Source organism: Tinamus guttatus, unplaced genomic scaffold (assembly GCF_059628265.1).
Source record: "Tinamus guttatus ecotype Peru unplaced genomic scaffold, ASM5962826v1 Tinamus_guttatus_pri_ptg000259l, whole genome shotgun sequence".
Lineage (NCBI taxonomy): Eukaryota > Metazoa > Chordata > Aves > Tinamiformes > Tinamidae > Tinamus > Tinamus guttatus.
This window is the reverse complement of record NW_028288793.1, coordinates 806,206-820,243: the sequence shown is the minus strand read 5'-3', so window position 1 is coordinate 820,243 and position 14,038 is coordinate 806,206. Positions and strand designations below refer to the sequence as shown.

Genomic DNA, 14,038 nt, shown 5'->3' with positions numbered 1-14,038 from the left:
ATGGCCGCCCCGGCGGAGCAGCGGGAGGCCCCGCAGGGCAGCGGCGCCGCGGGGCCCCCGGCCCGCGCGCAGCCCCGGGAATTCCCGGCGTCCGACGGCGCCGCGGTGGACGTGGTGGTGCTGGAGTCCCGCGCCAACGCCAAGGGCGTGCGGGAGGAGGACGCCCTGCTGGAGAACGGCAGCCAGAGCAACGAGAGCGACGACACCAGCACGGACCGGGGCCCCGAGCCCGCCTCGCCGCTCAAAGAGACTTCCTTCTCCATCGGCCTCCAGGTCCTCTTCCCTTTCCTCCTGGCGGGCTTTGGGACCGTTGCTGCTGGAATGGTGCTGGACATCGTGCAGGTAGGACCGGGAAACCTCCCCGGGGTGGGGATGGACTCTGGATCCCGTTGCTTTAAGCCACGGCTGGATCCCAAGCGGAGCCGAGAGGCGCTCGGACACCAGAGCTGGTTGAGCAGGCGGCAGCCGGAGGAGAGCTCGGGTGGAGGCCGACGAGGGGGTCGGAGGAAGCGGAGACCCGCTCGTCCCGTCTGCTCCGCCGTCCTCGGCCGCGCGGAGAGCGCTCGGGATGCGGGAAGCCCCTCCAGGTGCCCTGCTCCGAGGAGCAGGCGGCTCCCTGGGCCTCCGGACGGCTCCGTTAGTGCCGCGGACGGGACGCTCTGCTCGGGGCAGCCGCGGTCACCCCGGGCCCTGCGTCCCCGTGTCACCCGGGGCGCTCGGGCGCCGTCTTGGCGCACTCCGGTCAGTGATTCCCTGCACAGGACGCTCGTGTGGAGGCCGGGGCTTGGCCCGGTGCCTCTCCGCTCGCCGGGAGGCCCTGGGCTAACAGGGAGCCGCCTCCGTCACTTGGCCCTGTGCAGAGGATGCCTTAAAACCAGGCTGATTTGGGTGCAATGTTAGCATTTTCAGGAAAAAAAAAGAAGTATTTTAAAGCGCAAAGGCGAGGAGGAAGCAGCAGGAGTTTGCAGGGACATCTTTGGAGGAATGGCAGCAGGAGCCGTGTTGCAGCAGCGCGTTCGCTTCCCAACTGCTGGCTCCGAAGGGAAAGGAGGGTGTCCCGGGCTTTGAAGCCAGCCTGGAAATCCCTCCTGGAGCAAGAGCAGCCCTCCTGGCTGGGCAGGAGAGGGCAGGCTGGGGCGCCCGGCCGTGTTCTCTGGTTCTTATTTATGGCCATTGGGAATAAAACTTGCTAATTCCTCTGTCCTGCAGCAGCTTCGCACGGAGCTGCTCAGCGTGTCCTGCCAGCGCCTCCAGCTCCTTTAGCCTTGGGATTAAACGGGGCAGCTAATGCCGTAGGGTGGAAAGGGGGAAGGGAAGCCTGTGGCTGCAGCTCGCCGGGCTGCGGAGTTTGGGAATAAGGGACTCCTTGGAGAGGAAACCCTTGGAGCGAGGAGGGTGCAGGAGGCGACGGGAGCGCCGTGGCCATGGGCGCAGCGGTGCAGGGAGGGCTCCCCACGCACCATCTCCCCTGTCTGGAGCAAACGGACTAATCTGCTGGACGTAACGGGCCTCCCCGCCGTGAAAACGGGCAGCCCCGCGCGGTGCCATTCGTGTATGTCCATGGATCTCCTTCCCGCAGCGGCACGGCCTGCGCTCCCTGCCTCTGGAGAGGCCTTGGGGCTGCTGCCACCCGAGCGTCCCCGCTGCTCCTTAGTGCACGACACGGGGCTGCTGGCGCCAGCAGAGCCCTGGGCGATTCTCTGCAGACCCGGCTGCTCCCCGGGTGCCCCTTGCACGGGACAGATGATATTTCGTGCCAAGGAGGGAGCCTCTCTGCTCCGTTGCCCCGTGCGTGGCCTGTGGAGCCGCACGCCGGCTGCCCGCGCCGCCTCTCCTTTGCTCAGTCCCCGTTTCCTCTCGTCCCCAAAGCCGCGGCCCGGCTCACGGGACGGGCAAGCCCCGTCCCTGGGGAACCTGCTTGGATCTCCGTGCACCGGCCTTTCGCCAGGTTTGTCTTGGCCTCGCTCGCTGCTTTACGGCTCTAACCTGCCTCTCGGAGGGGCTGTCGCAGAGGGGAAGGGGATGTGCAAAGCCCTTTGGTTCCCCTTCGCCAAACTCTGCCCCGTTTCCCCCCGGAGCCTCCCGCGTCTCCGCAGGATCCGGGGCGGCCTCCGGGGCGCGCGGACGCCATCCGAGTGCAGCGCCTGCTGTTCCGGGGTTGGCAGGAGCCCCGGGCCGCTCTGCAGAGAGCTGCTGATCTCTGCACAAACCTGCTCGTTTCCCCACCCGGGGACGGCTCCTTCTCCCCTCCGCCGGGAGCTTCCTCCTCGTCCCGCTCCGGCTCCGGTTACAGCCCTGGCCGCGCTCGCCGGGCACCGCCAGAGGGTAACGGCAGAGCTGGGGCCGGTGCACGGGGAGCCGGGGCTGCCGGGTGCCGCCTCTGCCCTCTCGGGGTGCAAATCCCTCCCGGGGCCCCGGCTCGTCCCGGCTGGAGCTCCGGATCCCGCTGAGGATCCGGCAAGCAGCAAGATAACCCGCGTGCCTGCAAGGGCGGCCTAAAAATAGAGGCGGAGGCGAGCGGAGCGCGCGGATGTGACCTTAAAGGAAGCGCGGGCTGATGCGCCGCGGGGTCAGCCCGAATGCTTGGGAGGGCAGGGCTGATCCTGCGCCTCCTTCCCGCCGGCAGCGGGCACCAGGATCCGGCCTCCCTGTGCGCGCTCGGGAAGCGGAGCCGGCTCCTTCCCCGGAGCAGGGAGATCCCGGTGCCGGGACCTGCACGTTCACCGCGGCCGCCGGAGCGGGGCCTGCGGTGGAGGCTGAAGGGCTTTTCCCTTGGAGGGACAAAGCGGTCCCGTTTGTCCATGCGGAGCCGTTTTCTGCGGCACTCCCGCAGGCCGGAGCAGCGTGTTCAAGGGAGCCGGGATCGGCCGGCTCCCGCTGTCCCCACGGAGCAGCAAACGGAGCAAGGAGGGGAAAACCAAACACAACCAACCACACGGGAAGGTGTTAGTCACGCAGGTAGGGAGAGCTCTGTTTGCTCCGAGGGCCCGGCCGGTGTCCTAGAAAGAACCGCGGGGCCCCTTGGCTGCCCGGGAACGCCGCCGGCACGAGGAAGCAGAGCAGTTGTTCTGGGCACGGCTCCTTCCTGCAAAACTTCCCCGGAAAGCCCTGGGGCCAGGAGGCTCAGGCGCTCCGGAGCTTTTCGCGGCTGTTTTCCCAGAATTGCAGCTTTGCCGTGGGGCCGCTCGCTCTGCGATTGCTCCTTCCTAAATGGCTGCGGCTCCGTCCTGCCTCGCGCCCCCGGGAGCTGCCGGGCTCCAGAGCCGGAATAGGCAGGAGGGAGCTGAGCATGGGGACCAGGGGACGTCCAGGAATGGGGTGGCCTTGCTCGGGAAGGCACTTGGAAAACGCCCAGGGAATTGGCTGCGCGTCAATGCTCGATTCCACCAAAAAGTGCCAAGTTTCCTCATTTTTTCCCTGTTTTGGCCTCCAAATGTCAAAGAATGGTAGGAGTATGGGAAGGCTCCAAGTGTGGCACTCGGACTGGAAGTGGGATTGGGCAATCTGTTCAGGGCCGGATTGCAAAAGCCCCGAGGCAAACGGTGCCCGATTCCCAGCAAAGGTGCTAACGGCCACGCGCGTGTTCCTGTTCTCCTGCTTTTCCCCTTGCAGCACTGGGACGTCTTCAAGTACGTGACGGAGGTGTTCATCCTGGTGCCTGCGCTGCTGGGCCTCAAGGGGAACCTGGAGATGACGCTGGCATCGCGCCTGTCCACAGCTGTGAGTGTCCGGGAACACGATGCCCCATTCCCGTTGGGATGCTGCGGGGCAGGGAATGGGCCGTGACGGAGCCTCGTGCTCAGCGTTCCTGCAAGGTGCCTTCATCCCGCTTCCCTGAGGAGGCCAAAGGGCTCCATAGCCCCCCTGGCTTGGTGTCCGTGTCGCAGCCGCTCCTGGTCCCAGCCAGGATGAATGTTGGGCTCGGGCTCTGTCCCTGCCATCAGAGCACGTTCAAACAAGCCCCGTTCCGCAGCGGGAAGGGATCAGGAAGCTCGGAGCGAGCTGTGCCGCAGAGGCGGGATGGAGGAGCGCGGCATTGCCAGCCCCTCGAGGCGGATGGAGAGGCAGGGCCGGGCTCTGCTCCTTCCACAAGTGTCACTCTCCGAGGAAACAGGGAGCTCCCTGTGCGAGCCCGGGACAGGCTCCTCGAGCCGCCCGGAGCGCTGCGTGAGTCCAGCTGGGAATGAATCGCCCTGTGTTCAGCCCCTCCTGCCGCAGCCACGGTCTGTCCGTAGCTGCGCGGGGCTGCGGAGCGCTGCTGGCGGCACCACGACGGATCATCCTTCCCTCCTTCCCTTCCCGAGCCTCGTGGTTCACGGGTGCCCTCGTCCCTGCCGGGGCCGCTCCGGACCTGCCCGGCTCCGTAGGGAGCTCCCGGGAATCGCTGCTCGGCCAAGGCCTCCCTTTGCACCGTCCTCTTCCCCGCGGAGCCGCGAGGCCGTCCCGGCTCTGCAGCCCCGGGAACGCAGAGCTCCCTCCCGTCGGCTCCGGTGGCCGCGGCGGCCTCACGCGGATCCCGGCACGCGGATCCCGCTCCGGCTGCGGGTCCGGCGGGATGCAGCGACCCCCTGGGTGTCCATCCCTGTCTCCTGCAGGGGACACGTGCGGGAGGAGCGGGGCCTCCTCTCCCTGCTGCCTCCCGCCGTGCTCCACGTGCCCGCGCCGCGGGACACAGCCTGGAATGCTCTCCCGCACCGGGGCGTCCGGATTAGTGCCGCATTGAGGCGCCTCAAACCTTCCTTTCACAATTAAGGAGCAAAACTCTCCCATTAGGGGAAGGATTAAGATCTTGTTGCCCACAACTACAGCTGGGTCATGTTAATCCCAACCTAATTGCCGAGCGGCAGGAATTTTAAGGTCAGGCTTCATATGGAGCTCAAATTCCTGGGATGAATGTGGTGAATTCTGCTCCACAGCCGACTCCTCACAGGTCCTCCTGCTCTTTCCTCCTTCCCATGGAGCTCACCAGAGAAATTCCCCCCGGAGATGCTGGTGGCGCCTGGTGCTCCCCCAAACGCACGTGCGCTGGGGGCAGATGGACTGTTTAGTCCCGCAGGGATCAGAAGGGAAACCCAAGAGGCAGGAATTGCTGCTGGGTTGTTCAGCAGAGGGGTTGGAAGAGGGAAGGAGGAGTCTGCACGTTCCGAGTTTGGCACTGGGGCGGCTGGCTGGGTCATGGCACCCGTTTGGGTTTCTGGAGCCTCTTCCTCACGATTCCTGGGTGACAAATTAGCTGCTGCTTCACATCATCAGCTCTAATACTACAAGTTGTATCCAGTCTTACACCTATCCATTCTCTCCCTGTTTCCATAAAGCGGCTGAGAGCAGAACCTTTACGCTCCCTGTTAACCAGCAACTCGCGGTGATTCGGCTGCCTTATTTTTTTCTCCCCCCTCGGTCGTGAGCCAAGGAATTCAAGTAACTTTCCACGTGTTCTGGTTGGTTTGATTAGTCCCGCAGCCCCGGCGGTGCCCGATGACCCGTGCGCCGCGGCGGCTCCCTGCTGCTCGGCGGGTCCCTACGTGGCATTAACTTTGTTTACTCAACTCTCCCTTGAAACGCTCGCGCTTGGTGCCAGCTCCGGGTGCCACGTGATGTCCCCTGGCCTTGCTGGGGCTGGGGACACGCAGGTCCCTGCTTCCCTTGGGGACAGTGACGCGCCTGGGCCCCAGCCAGGTTTGGCCTGGGCACCAGTGGGTAAATAAGCAGCAGGGCACGATAGTGCACGAGGACGGAGAGCGTCTTCCTGCTAGTGCCGGAGTTTGGCTGCTTCCCGTTCAGCCGGAGGGGACGGATCCTGCCTGGCTCGTCTGCCCTGTCCCCCGTGTCACCCAAGTGACACGCACAAGTCCCAGGCTGTGCCCCTCTTCTACCAGAACGTTCCTGTAGGTGCTCAGGGCTTGAGCTCCTCATTCTCTCCTGCTTCCGACGGACTCGCGTTGGAGAAAGGCAGGATTTGGGGCTGTCAGTGAATACAAAATGATATCGATCTTTTAAGTACATAGTGATACTGTGGTATCCTCTTGCAGGCTAATATTGGCCAAATGGACACACCCAAAGAGCTCTGGAAGATGATAACAGGGAACATGGCTCTGATACAGGTAAGAAAGGGAGAGGAAAGCGGGAATAGCGGTGAGACCCCTTCTGAGGAGTGGCAAAGGGCAAAAATACCTGCGTTTAGTTATTGCATGGCTAGTGGGGAGGAAAACGGCAACTTTTTGTCCCACAATCATCTTTCCAAAGAGGTTTGTCCCGTAGGTGAGCCTGGATGTCCCCCTGTCCCATGCTGATCCCCTGGGATGCCACCCTGGGTGGTGCTGCCCTCCTGGCTGGCCCTGGGACCCTTTTGCTGTGTCCCCTTGGTGACTGCCTGCTTCTTGTGCCTGCAGGTTCAGGCTACGGTGGTTGGCTTCCTGGCCTCCATCGCAGCTGTGATATTCGGATGGATCCCTGATGGCCACTTCAGCATTGACCACGCTGTCCTGCTTTGTGCCAGCAGCGTGGCGACTGCTTTCATTGCTTCCCTTGTTCTGGGTAAGAGAGGCCCTGCGCACCCTCTGCGTTACCTCCTCCGAAATTGGCTCTCCTCGGCTTCATCCCGTTTTCTCCTTCTTTTTGCCTACAGGCATGATCATGATCGGGGTCATCATCGGATCCAGGAAGATGGGGATCAATCCTGACAACGTGGCCACCCCGATCGCTGCCAGCCTGGGGGACCTCATCACGCTGGCTCTGCTCTCGGGAATCAGCTGGGGCCTGTACAAAGAGCTGGGTGAGGAGCAGCAAAAGGCTCTTGTCTCCCCCGGGGCCTTCCATGTGCTGCAGCTTCTCCCTCACCCTGGTCCTTCACCCTGACTGCTCTCGGGGTGTATAGGATGCCTGGCCTGCAGCTACCTCACTTAGCAAGTCCTAGTTGGGCCCGGTGAGGGGAGGAAATGGACCTTCTTACTGCCTTGGGGCTGCAGACAGCCTTGGCAGTGATTTGCAAACGTTCTTAACAGGTAAAACAGTAAAGGAGAATCATAGAATCACAGAATGCTGAAGGTTGGAAGGGACCTCTCGAGGTCATCTAGTCCAACCCCTGCACACGCAGGGTCACCTAGAGCACGTGGCACAGGGCTGCGTCCAAGCGGGTTTGAAGATCTCCAGAGAAGGAGACTCCACAACCTCTCTGGGCAGCCTGTTCCAGTGCTCTGACACCCTCACTGTTAAGAAATTTTTCCTTAAGTTCCTGTGGAACTTTTGGTGCTTCGGTTTGTGGCCGTTTCCTCTTGTTCTGTCGGTGACCACCACTGAAAAGAGGCCAGCACCATCCTCCTCACTGCCTCCCTTGAGGTACCTATAGACACTGCTCAGATCCCCTCTCAGGGGACAGGCTGCCCCTTCCACGTGCTGGGTGGGGGAGGCAGCTTTGCTTTCAGTCCTCCTCATCACAGCGATGAGCGGGGGGCTCCTCAGCTGCCCTGCTGCCTCCCGCTGCTTCCCCACACTCGGGCTGTGCAGGACCAGCCCCAGCCAGGGTGAGGCCGACCTGGGACATCTTGCCCAGGGGCAGGAAGCGGGAATGAGCAGCTGGTAACTGCGGAGGGCGCTTCCCTCGGAGCTGTGGGTGCCTCCGAGTGTCTCATGAGGAGGAAACCCCACAGCCCTGAGGCTGACGATGCCCTGGGCTGGTTTGCCCGTTCTGCTGGAGCTCCCTTTGGCTCCAGGGATGAGGGCCGCTCTGCTGAGCTCGGCCGTGGTGGCACCTTGTCCCCTTGACGCGCAGCCTCTCCTCGTGTCCCCTCAGAGAGCAGAGCCTACGTGAACCCGTTGGTGTGCGCCTTCTTCATAGCCCTGCTGCCCCTCTGGATCGTGGTGGCCAGGAGGAACGCGGCCACGCGGGAGGTGCTCTACTCCGGCTGGGAGCCCGTCATCATCGCCATGGCCATCAGCAGGTAGGAGCAGCCCTCCTGCCCCTTCCAGCTCCTCATCCCCTTTAGGAGTTCTCCTCGCAAGAGACCTGCCTCTGAACGGCAGGGTTGCCTCTGGAAGCTGTTGCACTAAAGTACATGTGGAGGGATTTAGTCTTTGGGCTTTTTGGCAGCAATGGGAATAGCTCCTGCTGCAATCCCTTCTGCTATCCCATAATGGGCACTCCAGGATTGTGCCCCAGCTGTGAGAGCTGAGCTCACGTGTGATGGCCACACGTGTAGGGACATGTTGACGGGGTAGGACTCGCCCCTGGGGACGCTCAGCAGCAGTGAGCGCCTTCGTGGGTGGTGCAGTGCCTTGGCTGAGCAAATAGTCATTAATTAGTTATTTCACTGACCTCTTCCATCTTCCCCCTGCAGTGTTGGCGGGTTAATTTTGGACAGAACCGTTTCAGATCCAAACTTTGCTGGGATAGCCGTGTTCACACCCGTTATTAACGGTGAGTTCCTTTGCTGCAGCTTTTGGAGGTTCTTGGAGGCAGTGAGCCTGTCCCGTGGACCTCCTTTCAGGCGGGATTAGGAGCCCAGTTCTCCTAATCTCTGGAACATCTCCTAATCTGTGGGACATGGTGCTTGGATGGGAGCTTTACAGCAACGTGGCTCCCCCTGGTGCCAGCCTTGATGGAGGTTGTTACCAAGAAGATGAGACTTTCCAAATCCCTTTCTGCCTAATGGACCAGTAACCCCCTTTCTGCATGGGCAGCCTTTCAATAAAGGGAGTTAATTCCAGTTTCCTGATGCATCATGCAAAAACAGAAGTAGCTTCAGCCTCCGGTGTCTGTTGTGGTGTTAGACTCAGGTGGGGCTTTGTGGTGGTTGTTTATTTCCAGACATTTTTTTCCAATCAAAACTGCAGAAGTAGAATTGCATCTAAGGGCCCTAAAGGGATACTCTAGTGTTCTGTGTTGACCTTTGACATGCACCAAAAGTAGAATCTGAGTCAGAAATACTATCCCACGTTATTCCAGCATCCGCCTAGTCCAGGTGTGTTGGTCTTTGAAGGCGCCTTTCGTTTTGGGGCGTCTCTGAGCCGTTTCTCTCGCTGTTCCCTCCTTCTGTGCAGGCGTTGGTGGCAACCTGGTGGCGGTGCAGGCCAGCCGCATCTCCACGTACCTGCACATGAGCGGGATGCCCGGAGACAGCCCCGAAACGGCCCCTCGCAAGTGCCCCAGCCCCTGCAGCACTTTCTTCAGCTCAGGTGCGTGCGGAGACGAGAGATATTTTGTTCTGTTGGTGCCAACGGCTGGCAGGGCCTGTGCGGGTGATGGTCTGGGAGGGCTGGCAAGGGAAATGGGGCCTGGAATCTGCTTGGAGGCAGCTCTCGTGTCTCGGATGCGGCTGGTTCTCTGGGCTGGGCTGCCCTCTAGAGACCATCAGGCCTTTAAGCAAGGCTGCTGTGCCAGAGAGAGAACCCGCTGGAGCAGGAAAGCACAGAGCAGAAGTGCCCTGCTAGGTCTAATTCTGAACATCCTGCACTGCCAAATCTTTTCCAGGTCTATGTGGGACACTGAAACCTTCCTTCAGGCTGCTTGAATATTGCATTTTTGCTGTAGAGCTGCAGGAAACTTTTTCCCTAATGAAGGCTTCTGTTATTTAGTGGTTGTGCTTAGTGGTCAGTTTAGCAGCTGACCCCCGCGACAAGGTGCAGCTGGAGCTCCCAACTTGATTTCCTTTGTGGAAGCGGGAATGAGCAACTCAACCCGTGTCGGAGGTTCTTGGGAGCTCTGTGTTGGCGCTGTCCGTGCGGCCGTCCCGGGCATCCCTGGCAGCCGGGCTGTGTCCCGGGATGCTGCCCTGTCACCGGTGCCCAGGGAGCAGCCTGCAGGCCTGCTCTGCACGCAGATTCCTTCAAACTATTAATCCCACCATGTATTTTTTCCGAACAGATGTGAACTCGCGCTCTGCTCGTGTGCTCTTTCTCCTGGTGGTGCCCGGCCACCTGGTTTTCCTTTACACCATCAGCTCCATGCGAGGGGGGCACACGACGCTCACCCCGATCTTCATCCTCTTCTACATGACGGCGGCGCTGCTGCAGGTGAGGACCAGGGGCCCTGCCGGGGGCTGCAGCCCCCTCGGGCTGCACTAAGGGGGACACAAACGTGTCCCCTGCAGCAGGGCGCTGTCCCCTGCTTAGGCGTGTGTGCTGCGGAAGGACCTGCCGAGCGCATTTGCCAAAGGAACAGCTATTAGACTAAATAAATCCTCCTTTACGACCCCTGCTCACACGGCCTCCTCGCAGGGGCTGTGTGGACGCGCAGCAGTGACTGTCCCAGGCCACGCCACGAGCCCTGTGGCCACTCGTGCCAGGCAGGAGGGAGAAGCTCCGTGCAGGGGGTTTCCTCGGGCCCGGCCGCGCTTCCCCCTGCGCCGCAGCCTGGGGAAGCTGCGGCGGTTCCAGCAGCCCTGGGGCAGCCTCTGCAGCGGGAGGAAGCGAGTCGGAGCACCCGGCAGAGCCCCGGGAGGCTGAATTTAGCTCGTGAACTGGTGCTGGGCGCTCGCAGGAGGCTTCCGCTCAAGGCCGTTTGCACAGGGGGTAGGCGGGAGTCTGCGGAAGCCACGGGGGGAGTTTGGGGTCTATGGGAGCACTCGAACCTGCCCGCTGGCCCTCGTGCCGTCCTTGCCTTGCATTGAGGATGCAGCCCACGTTAAATGCCTGTAGCACCCAGCGGGGTTGCCCCGAGCGGGCAGCAGTGCCAGGGCTGGGGTTCAGGTCTGCTCGGCTCGAATTGCAGCGCGAGGGCCGGGCCGCTCTGGGTTCGCCCCTGGTGACTGTCCCCTTTGTGCCGCCCAGGTCCTCATCCTGCTCTACATCGCTGACTGGATGGTGCACTGGATGTGGGGCAGGGACCTCGACCCCGACAACTTCTCCATCCCCTACCTGACAGCACTGGGGGACCTGATCGGAACAGGTCTCCTTGCTCTGAGCTTCCACATCCTCTGGCTCATTGGTGACCGGGATTCCGACGTGGGAGATTAGCCCTCCTCACTGCCCTTCTCCTTCTCACAGCTCTTCTCCTTCAGTGTTTTTTTGTTCCTTTTTCTTTTGGTTTGTTCATTTTTCTTTCCCCCTTGCTCTCCTTTGCTTCCTCCCCATGGTCTCTCGTGAGACTTCACCTTTGATACTGGATTCTCATTATTTTCAATGGGAATTTTTATGTGGTTTATATTTCAAGCCAAGTTTGTACAGAATATAAATCTAGTTTTAGGAAGGACAAAAAACAAGTGTAAAGAGACAATCACCAAGTGCAATTTCATAGCAGTTGTGTCCAAACCAAGGCTACAGTGAAGACACTGATCTGAAGGGGAGCCCAGGCTGCCCCCAGCACCAGAGCTCAAGGGCTGCTTTTTTGCTTCATAAGTGTTTTAAATCTTGGAGGGAAGGTTCAGGTTTGTGTTACTGAACAGGCACCTTGGAGCAAAGTCCAACCTCGTGGATGAGGACATGGGATTTCTCCCGTCCTCTCTGACCCCCTCCTCTTTGTGTTCACTCCGAATCCCCGTCCTGTGCCAGTGTCCAAAGCGGGTGGCCCTTCAAGGGCAGGACTGGCCTGAGCCGTTGCTGAGGGGTGACAAAACCTCCTTCGTGCTGCAATTGGCCCGGCACCATCTTCATGGCAACCTGTCCAGGGTGAGGAGGAAAAATACATCCTGTTTTCTGTGTTAAGGTGTTTTCCACAGTTGCCACGTGCTGCTGAAGGGCCCATTGCTGATGGGAAGAGGCCTTGAGGATGCCAGCTGAGCCCGAGGCACCTCGGAGCCGGGAAGGTCGGGCTGTTGGGTTGGGAAAGGACCCGGCTGGATGGGAGTGTGGAGGCCGGCTGGGAAGCGGGAGCAGCACAGCTGGACTGGGATGCGGTTTGGTGCAAGAGGGTCTGGTTGGTGGGGAGAGCTCGGCTCCAGCACATTGAAACGATGCACTCGGATAGCCCCATTCCACAGGCCTCCACGTGGGGCAGGGAAATGCACGGACCATTTTCCGTGTGTGCCCAAACCTGGGGGAGCTGCCGGTATCCCCCAAGCCCTGGGGTGTCTGCAGGGTCCGTTAACAGCGCCCTAGATCCTGGCGTGCGGCCTCCGAGGGCAGCGGTTCTGGCCCTGTCCTGTTCCTTGTCCTCCTGCAGATCCCAAGCACCACCCTCAAGTCTGCGGTTTCCTGCAGGCTGCTGCTTCTCTTCGTTTTCTCCTTCGTCTGTAGCTTGTTCCTCCTAGCACAACACGGCTGTCCTTTGTCGGCCTCGTTTCCTCATTTACGTTAACTCCTGCGTTTCTTGCCCCTTTCATTTACGTCAACTCCTGCACCTCTTGCCCGGGCCGCCCTGGAGCCGGTGCTGGTTGTGCGGGCTCCTGCGCTCAGCGCGGTGCTGGGGCTGCTCCTCCGCTCCAAGGCTGGGAGCCGAGTCTGTTATTCCGGGCAGTGCAAGAGCTTGCTGAGCTCTGCAGCCCTGTGCGAGTGCAGCCCTTCCCTTTTTAGGGCAGGAGAGTTTGGTTAGGAATTTTGCCTTCCCTGCACCCCCACAAAAAGCTGAACTGAACGTACCCTTCCGTGATCCCAGTCACGGACATTTAGATCCAAGTCGAGAACAATTAGGACTGGGTTTGGGGATGGTCCAAATGCAGAGATCCGGTTCTAGGGTTAATCCTTACACGTTGGCAAGGAAGCTCAGGATTAATGGAAACCAGTTCTGAAAAGCAGATAATCCGAAGCAAGCTGCAGTCAGCCTTTTGCTCAAGAGCACATTGCCGAGGGACCACTGCTTAGCAAGCTGCCGCAGAGACCTGGCATGCTTCAACACACGTATATTGAGTATTCCTGGTTTTAATGCCTTGCCCGGTTGCAGGATTTGGGAGGCAGAGATCTGATTCTTACCCCGTCCGGAGGCCGGGGCCACAACAAGAGCAGGCGACGCGTTTTCCCGGGGCTTTCCGCTTCCCACCTTTCCGACGGAGCGCGAGGGTCTCTTTCCTCCCTGCCTTCGCAGCGGGTCCTTTCGTGACATGAGCTCTGAACTTCATCCTCTTCCCCCCAGCGACCTGACCTCTCACAAACCTGATTTGGCCAAAAATAAAATCTTAAAACAAACCAGCACCGTGTCCACGGCCCCAGATCCTACTGAAGAGCCAGCCTGGAGACTTCTGGAGTCTTCACTCCTGCTCACCTGGATAGATTTGGGATTTCCTTCCATTAACACTTAAGCTCATATGTGAGAAGGACTCCTGGTCTTTAGGTGTCACAGAACTATGGAGAACCACGAGGAAGCAGTTGTGCCAGAGGGACAATCTCCTGCTGTGGTGTGAGTGGGAGCGGACAAATAGATCAGGGAAAAATCTCATTTAAATTTTCAGAATGTCGAAGGATGGAAACTTTTCCCCCTAGCTGCACTCAAATGCATGCCTTTACATCTGACTGCAAATGAAAAGAAATACTGGTTTACTCTTTTTATTAAAGGAAAAAGACTGTGTTAATTATTTATAGTTCCTATAACTGAATTGACGGATGTCAACTTAACTGATAAATTATATTTGGTTAAATAAAGATGACATTTATTTATGTGCATTGTGGTGTCTTCTCTCCGTAAGGCCCTCGCGAGTGACGTTGTTGGTCACAGCAACGTCCCGTCGCACCCCCTATCTGTCGCTGCACAAATATTTCACTGCACGTCCGGGACTCCCCGAAGTGCTGCCGCTGCCTCAATGACTGCTTAGAAACGTGCAGTGACGCCGCGATTAATATATATGAATAAGGATAGGATTAATAGGTATAAATAATTAATAGCGGGGAGGCGCCGCAGCACAGAGGCCGCAGGGCTCTTTCCCGCTCCCACTTTTTAGGTTTTTTCCAGCTCTTGCTGTAACTGGAGCCAGAGCAGCGCGGGCGGCGGCGGGTCCCGCTGCGGGGCTGGAGGCGCCGAGCGCGGCCCGGGCCGGGATGCGGGACCGGGATGCGGGACCGGGATGCGGGGCGGGCTCCGGGGCGGGCGGACTACGCGTCCCGGCAGCCCCGCGGCGCCGCCCCACGTGAGGGGGCCGGGCCGGAGCGGGCAGGGCCGAGCCGAGCCGAGCCGAGC

General features: G+C 60.2%; 1 protein-coding gene across 1 annotated transcript; it reads left to right on the top strand.

Moving 5' to 3' along the window:
- Positions 1–11,137, top strand: SLC41A1 (solute carrier family 41 member 1). Its single transcript, XM_088526901.1, has 10 exons — positions 1–342; positions 3,613–3,720; positions 6,030–6,101; positions 6,390–6,534; positions 6,626–6,772; positions 7,790–7,937; positions 8,334–8,413; positions 9,037–9,171; positions 9,860–10,008; positions 10,765–11,137. Exons 1-10 carry the CDS (start codon positions 1–3, stop codon positions 10,948–10,950), a joined length of 1,512 nt encoding a protein of 503 aa, XP_088383027.1. The 3' UTR covers positions 10,951–11,137.
- Positions 11,138–14,038: the final 2,901 nt, after the last annotated feature.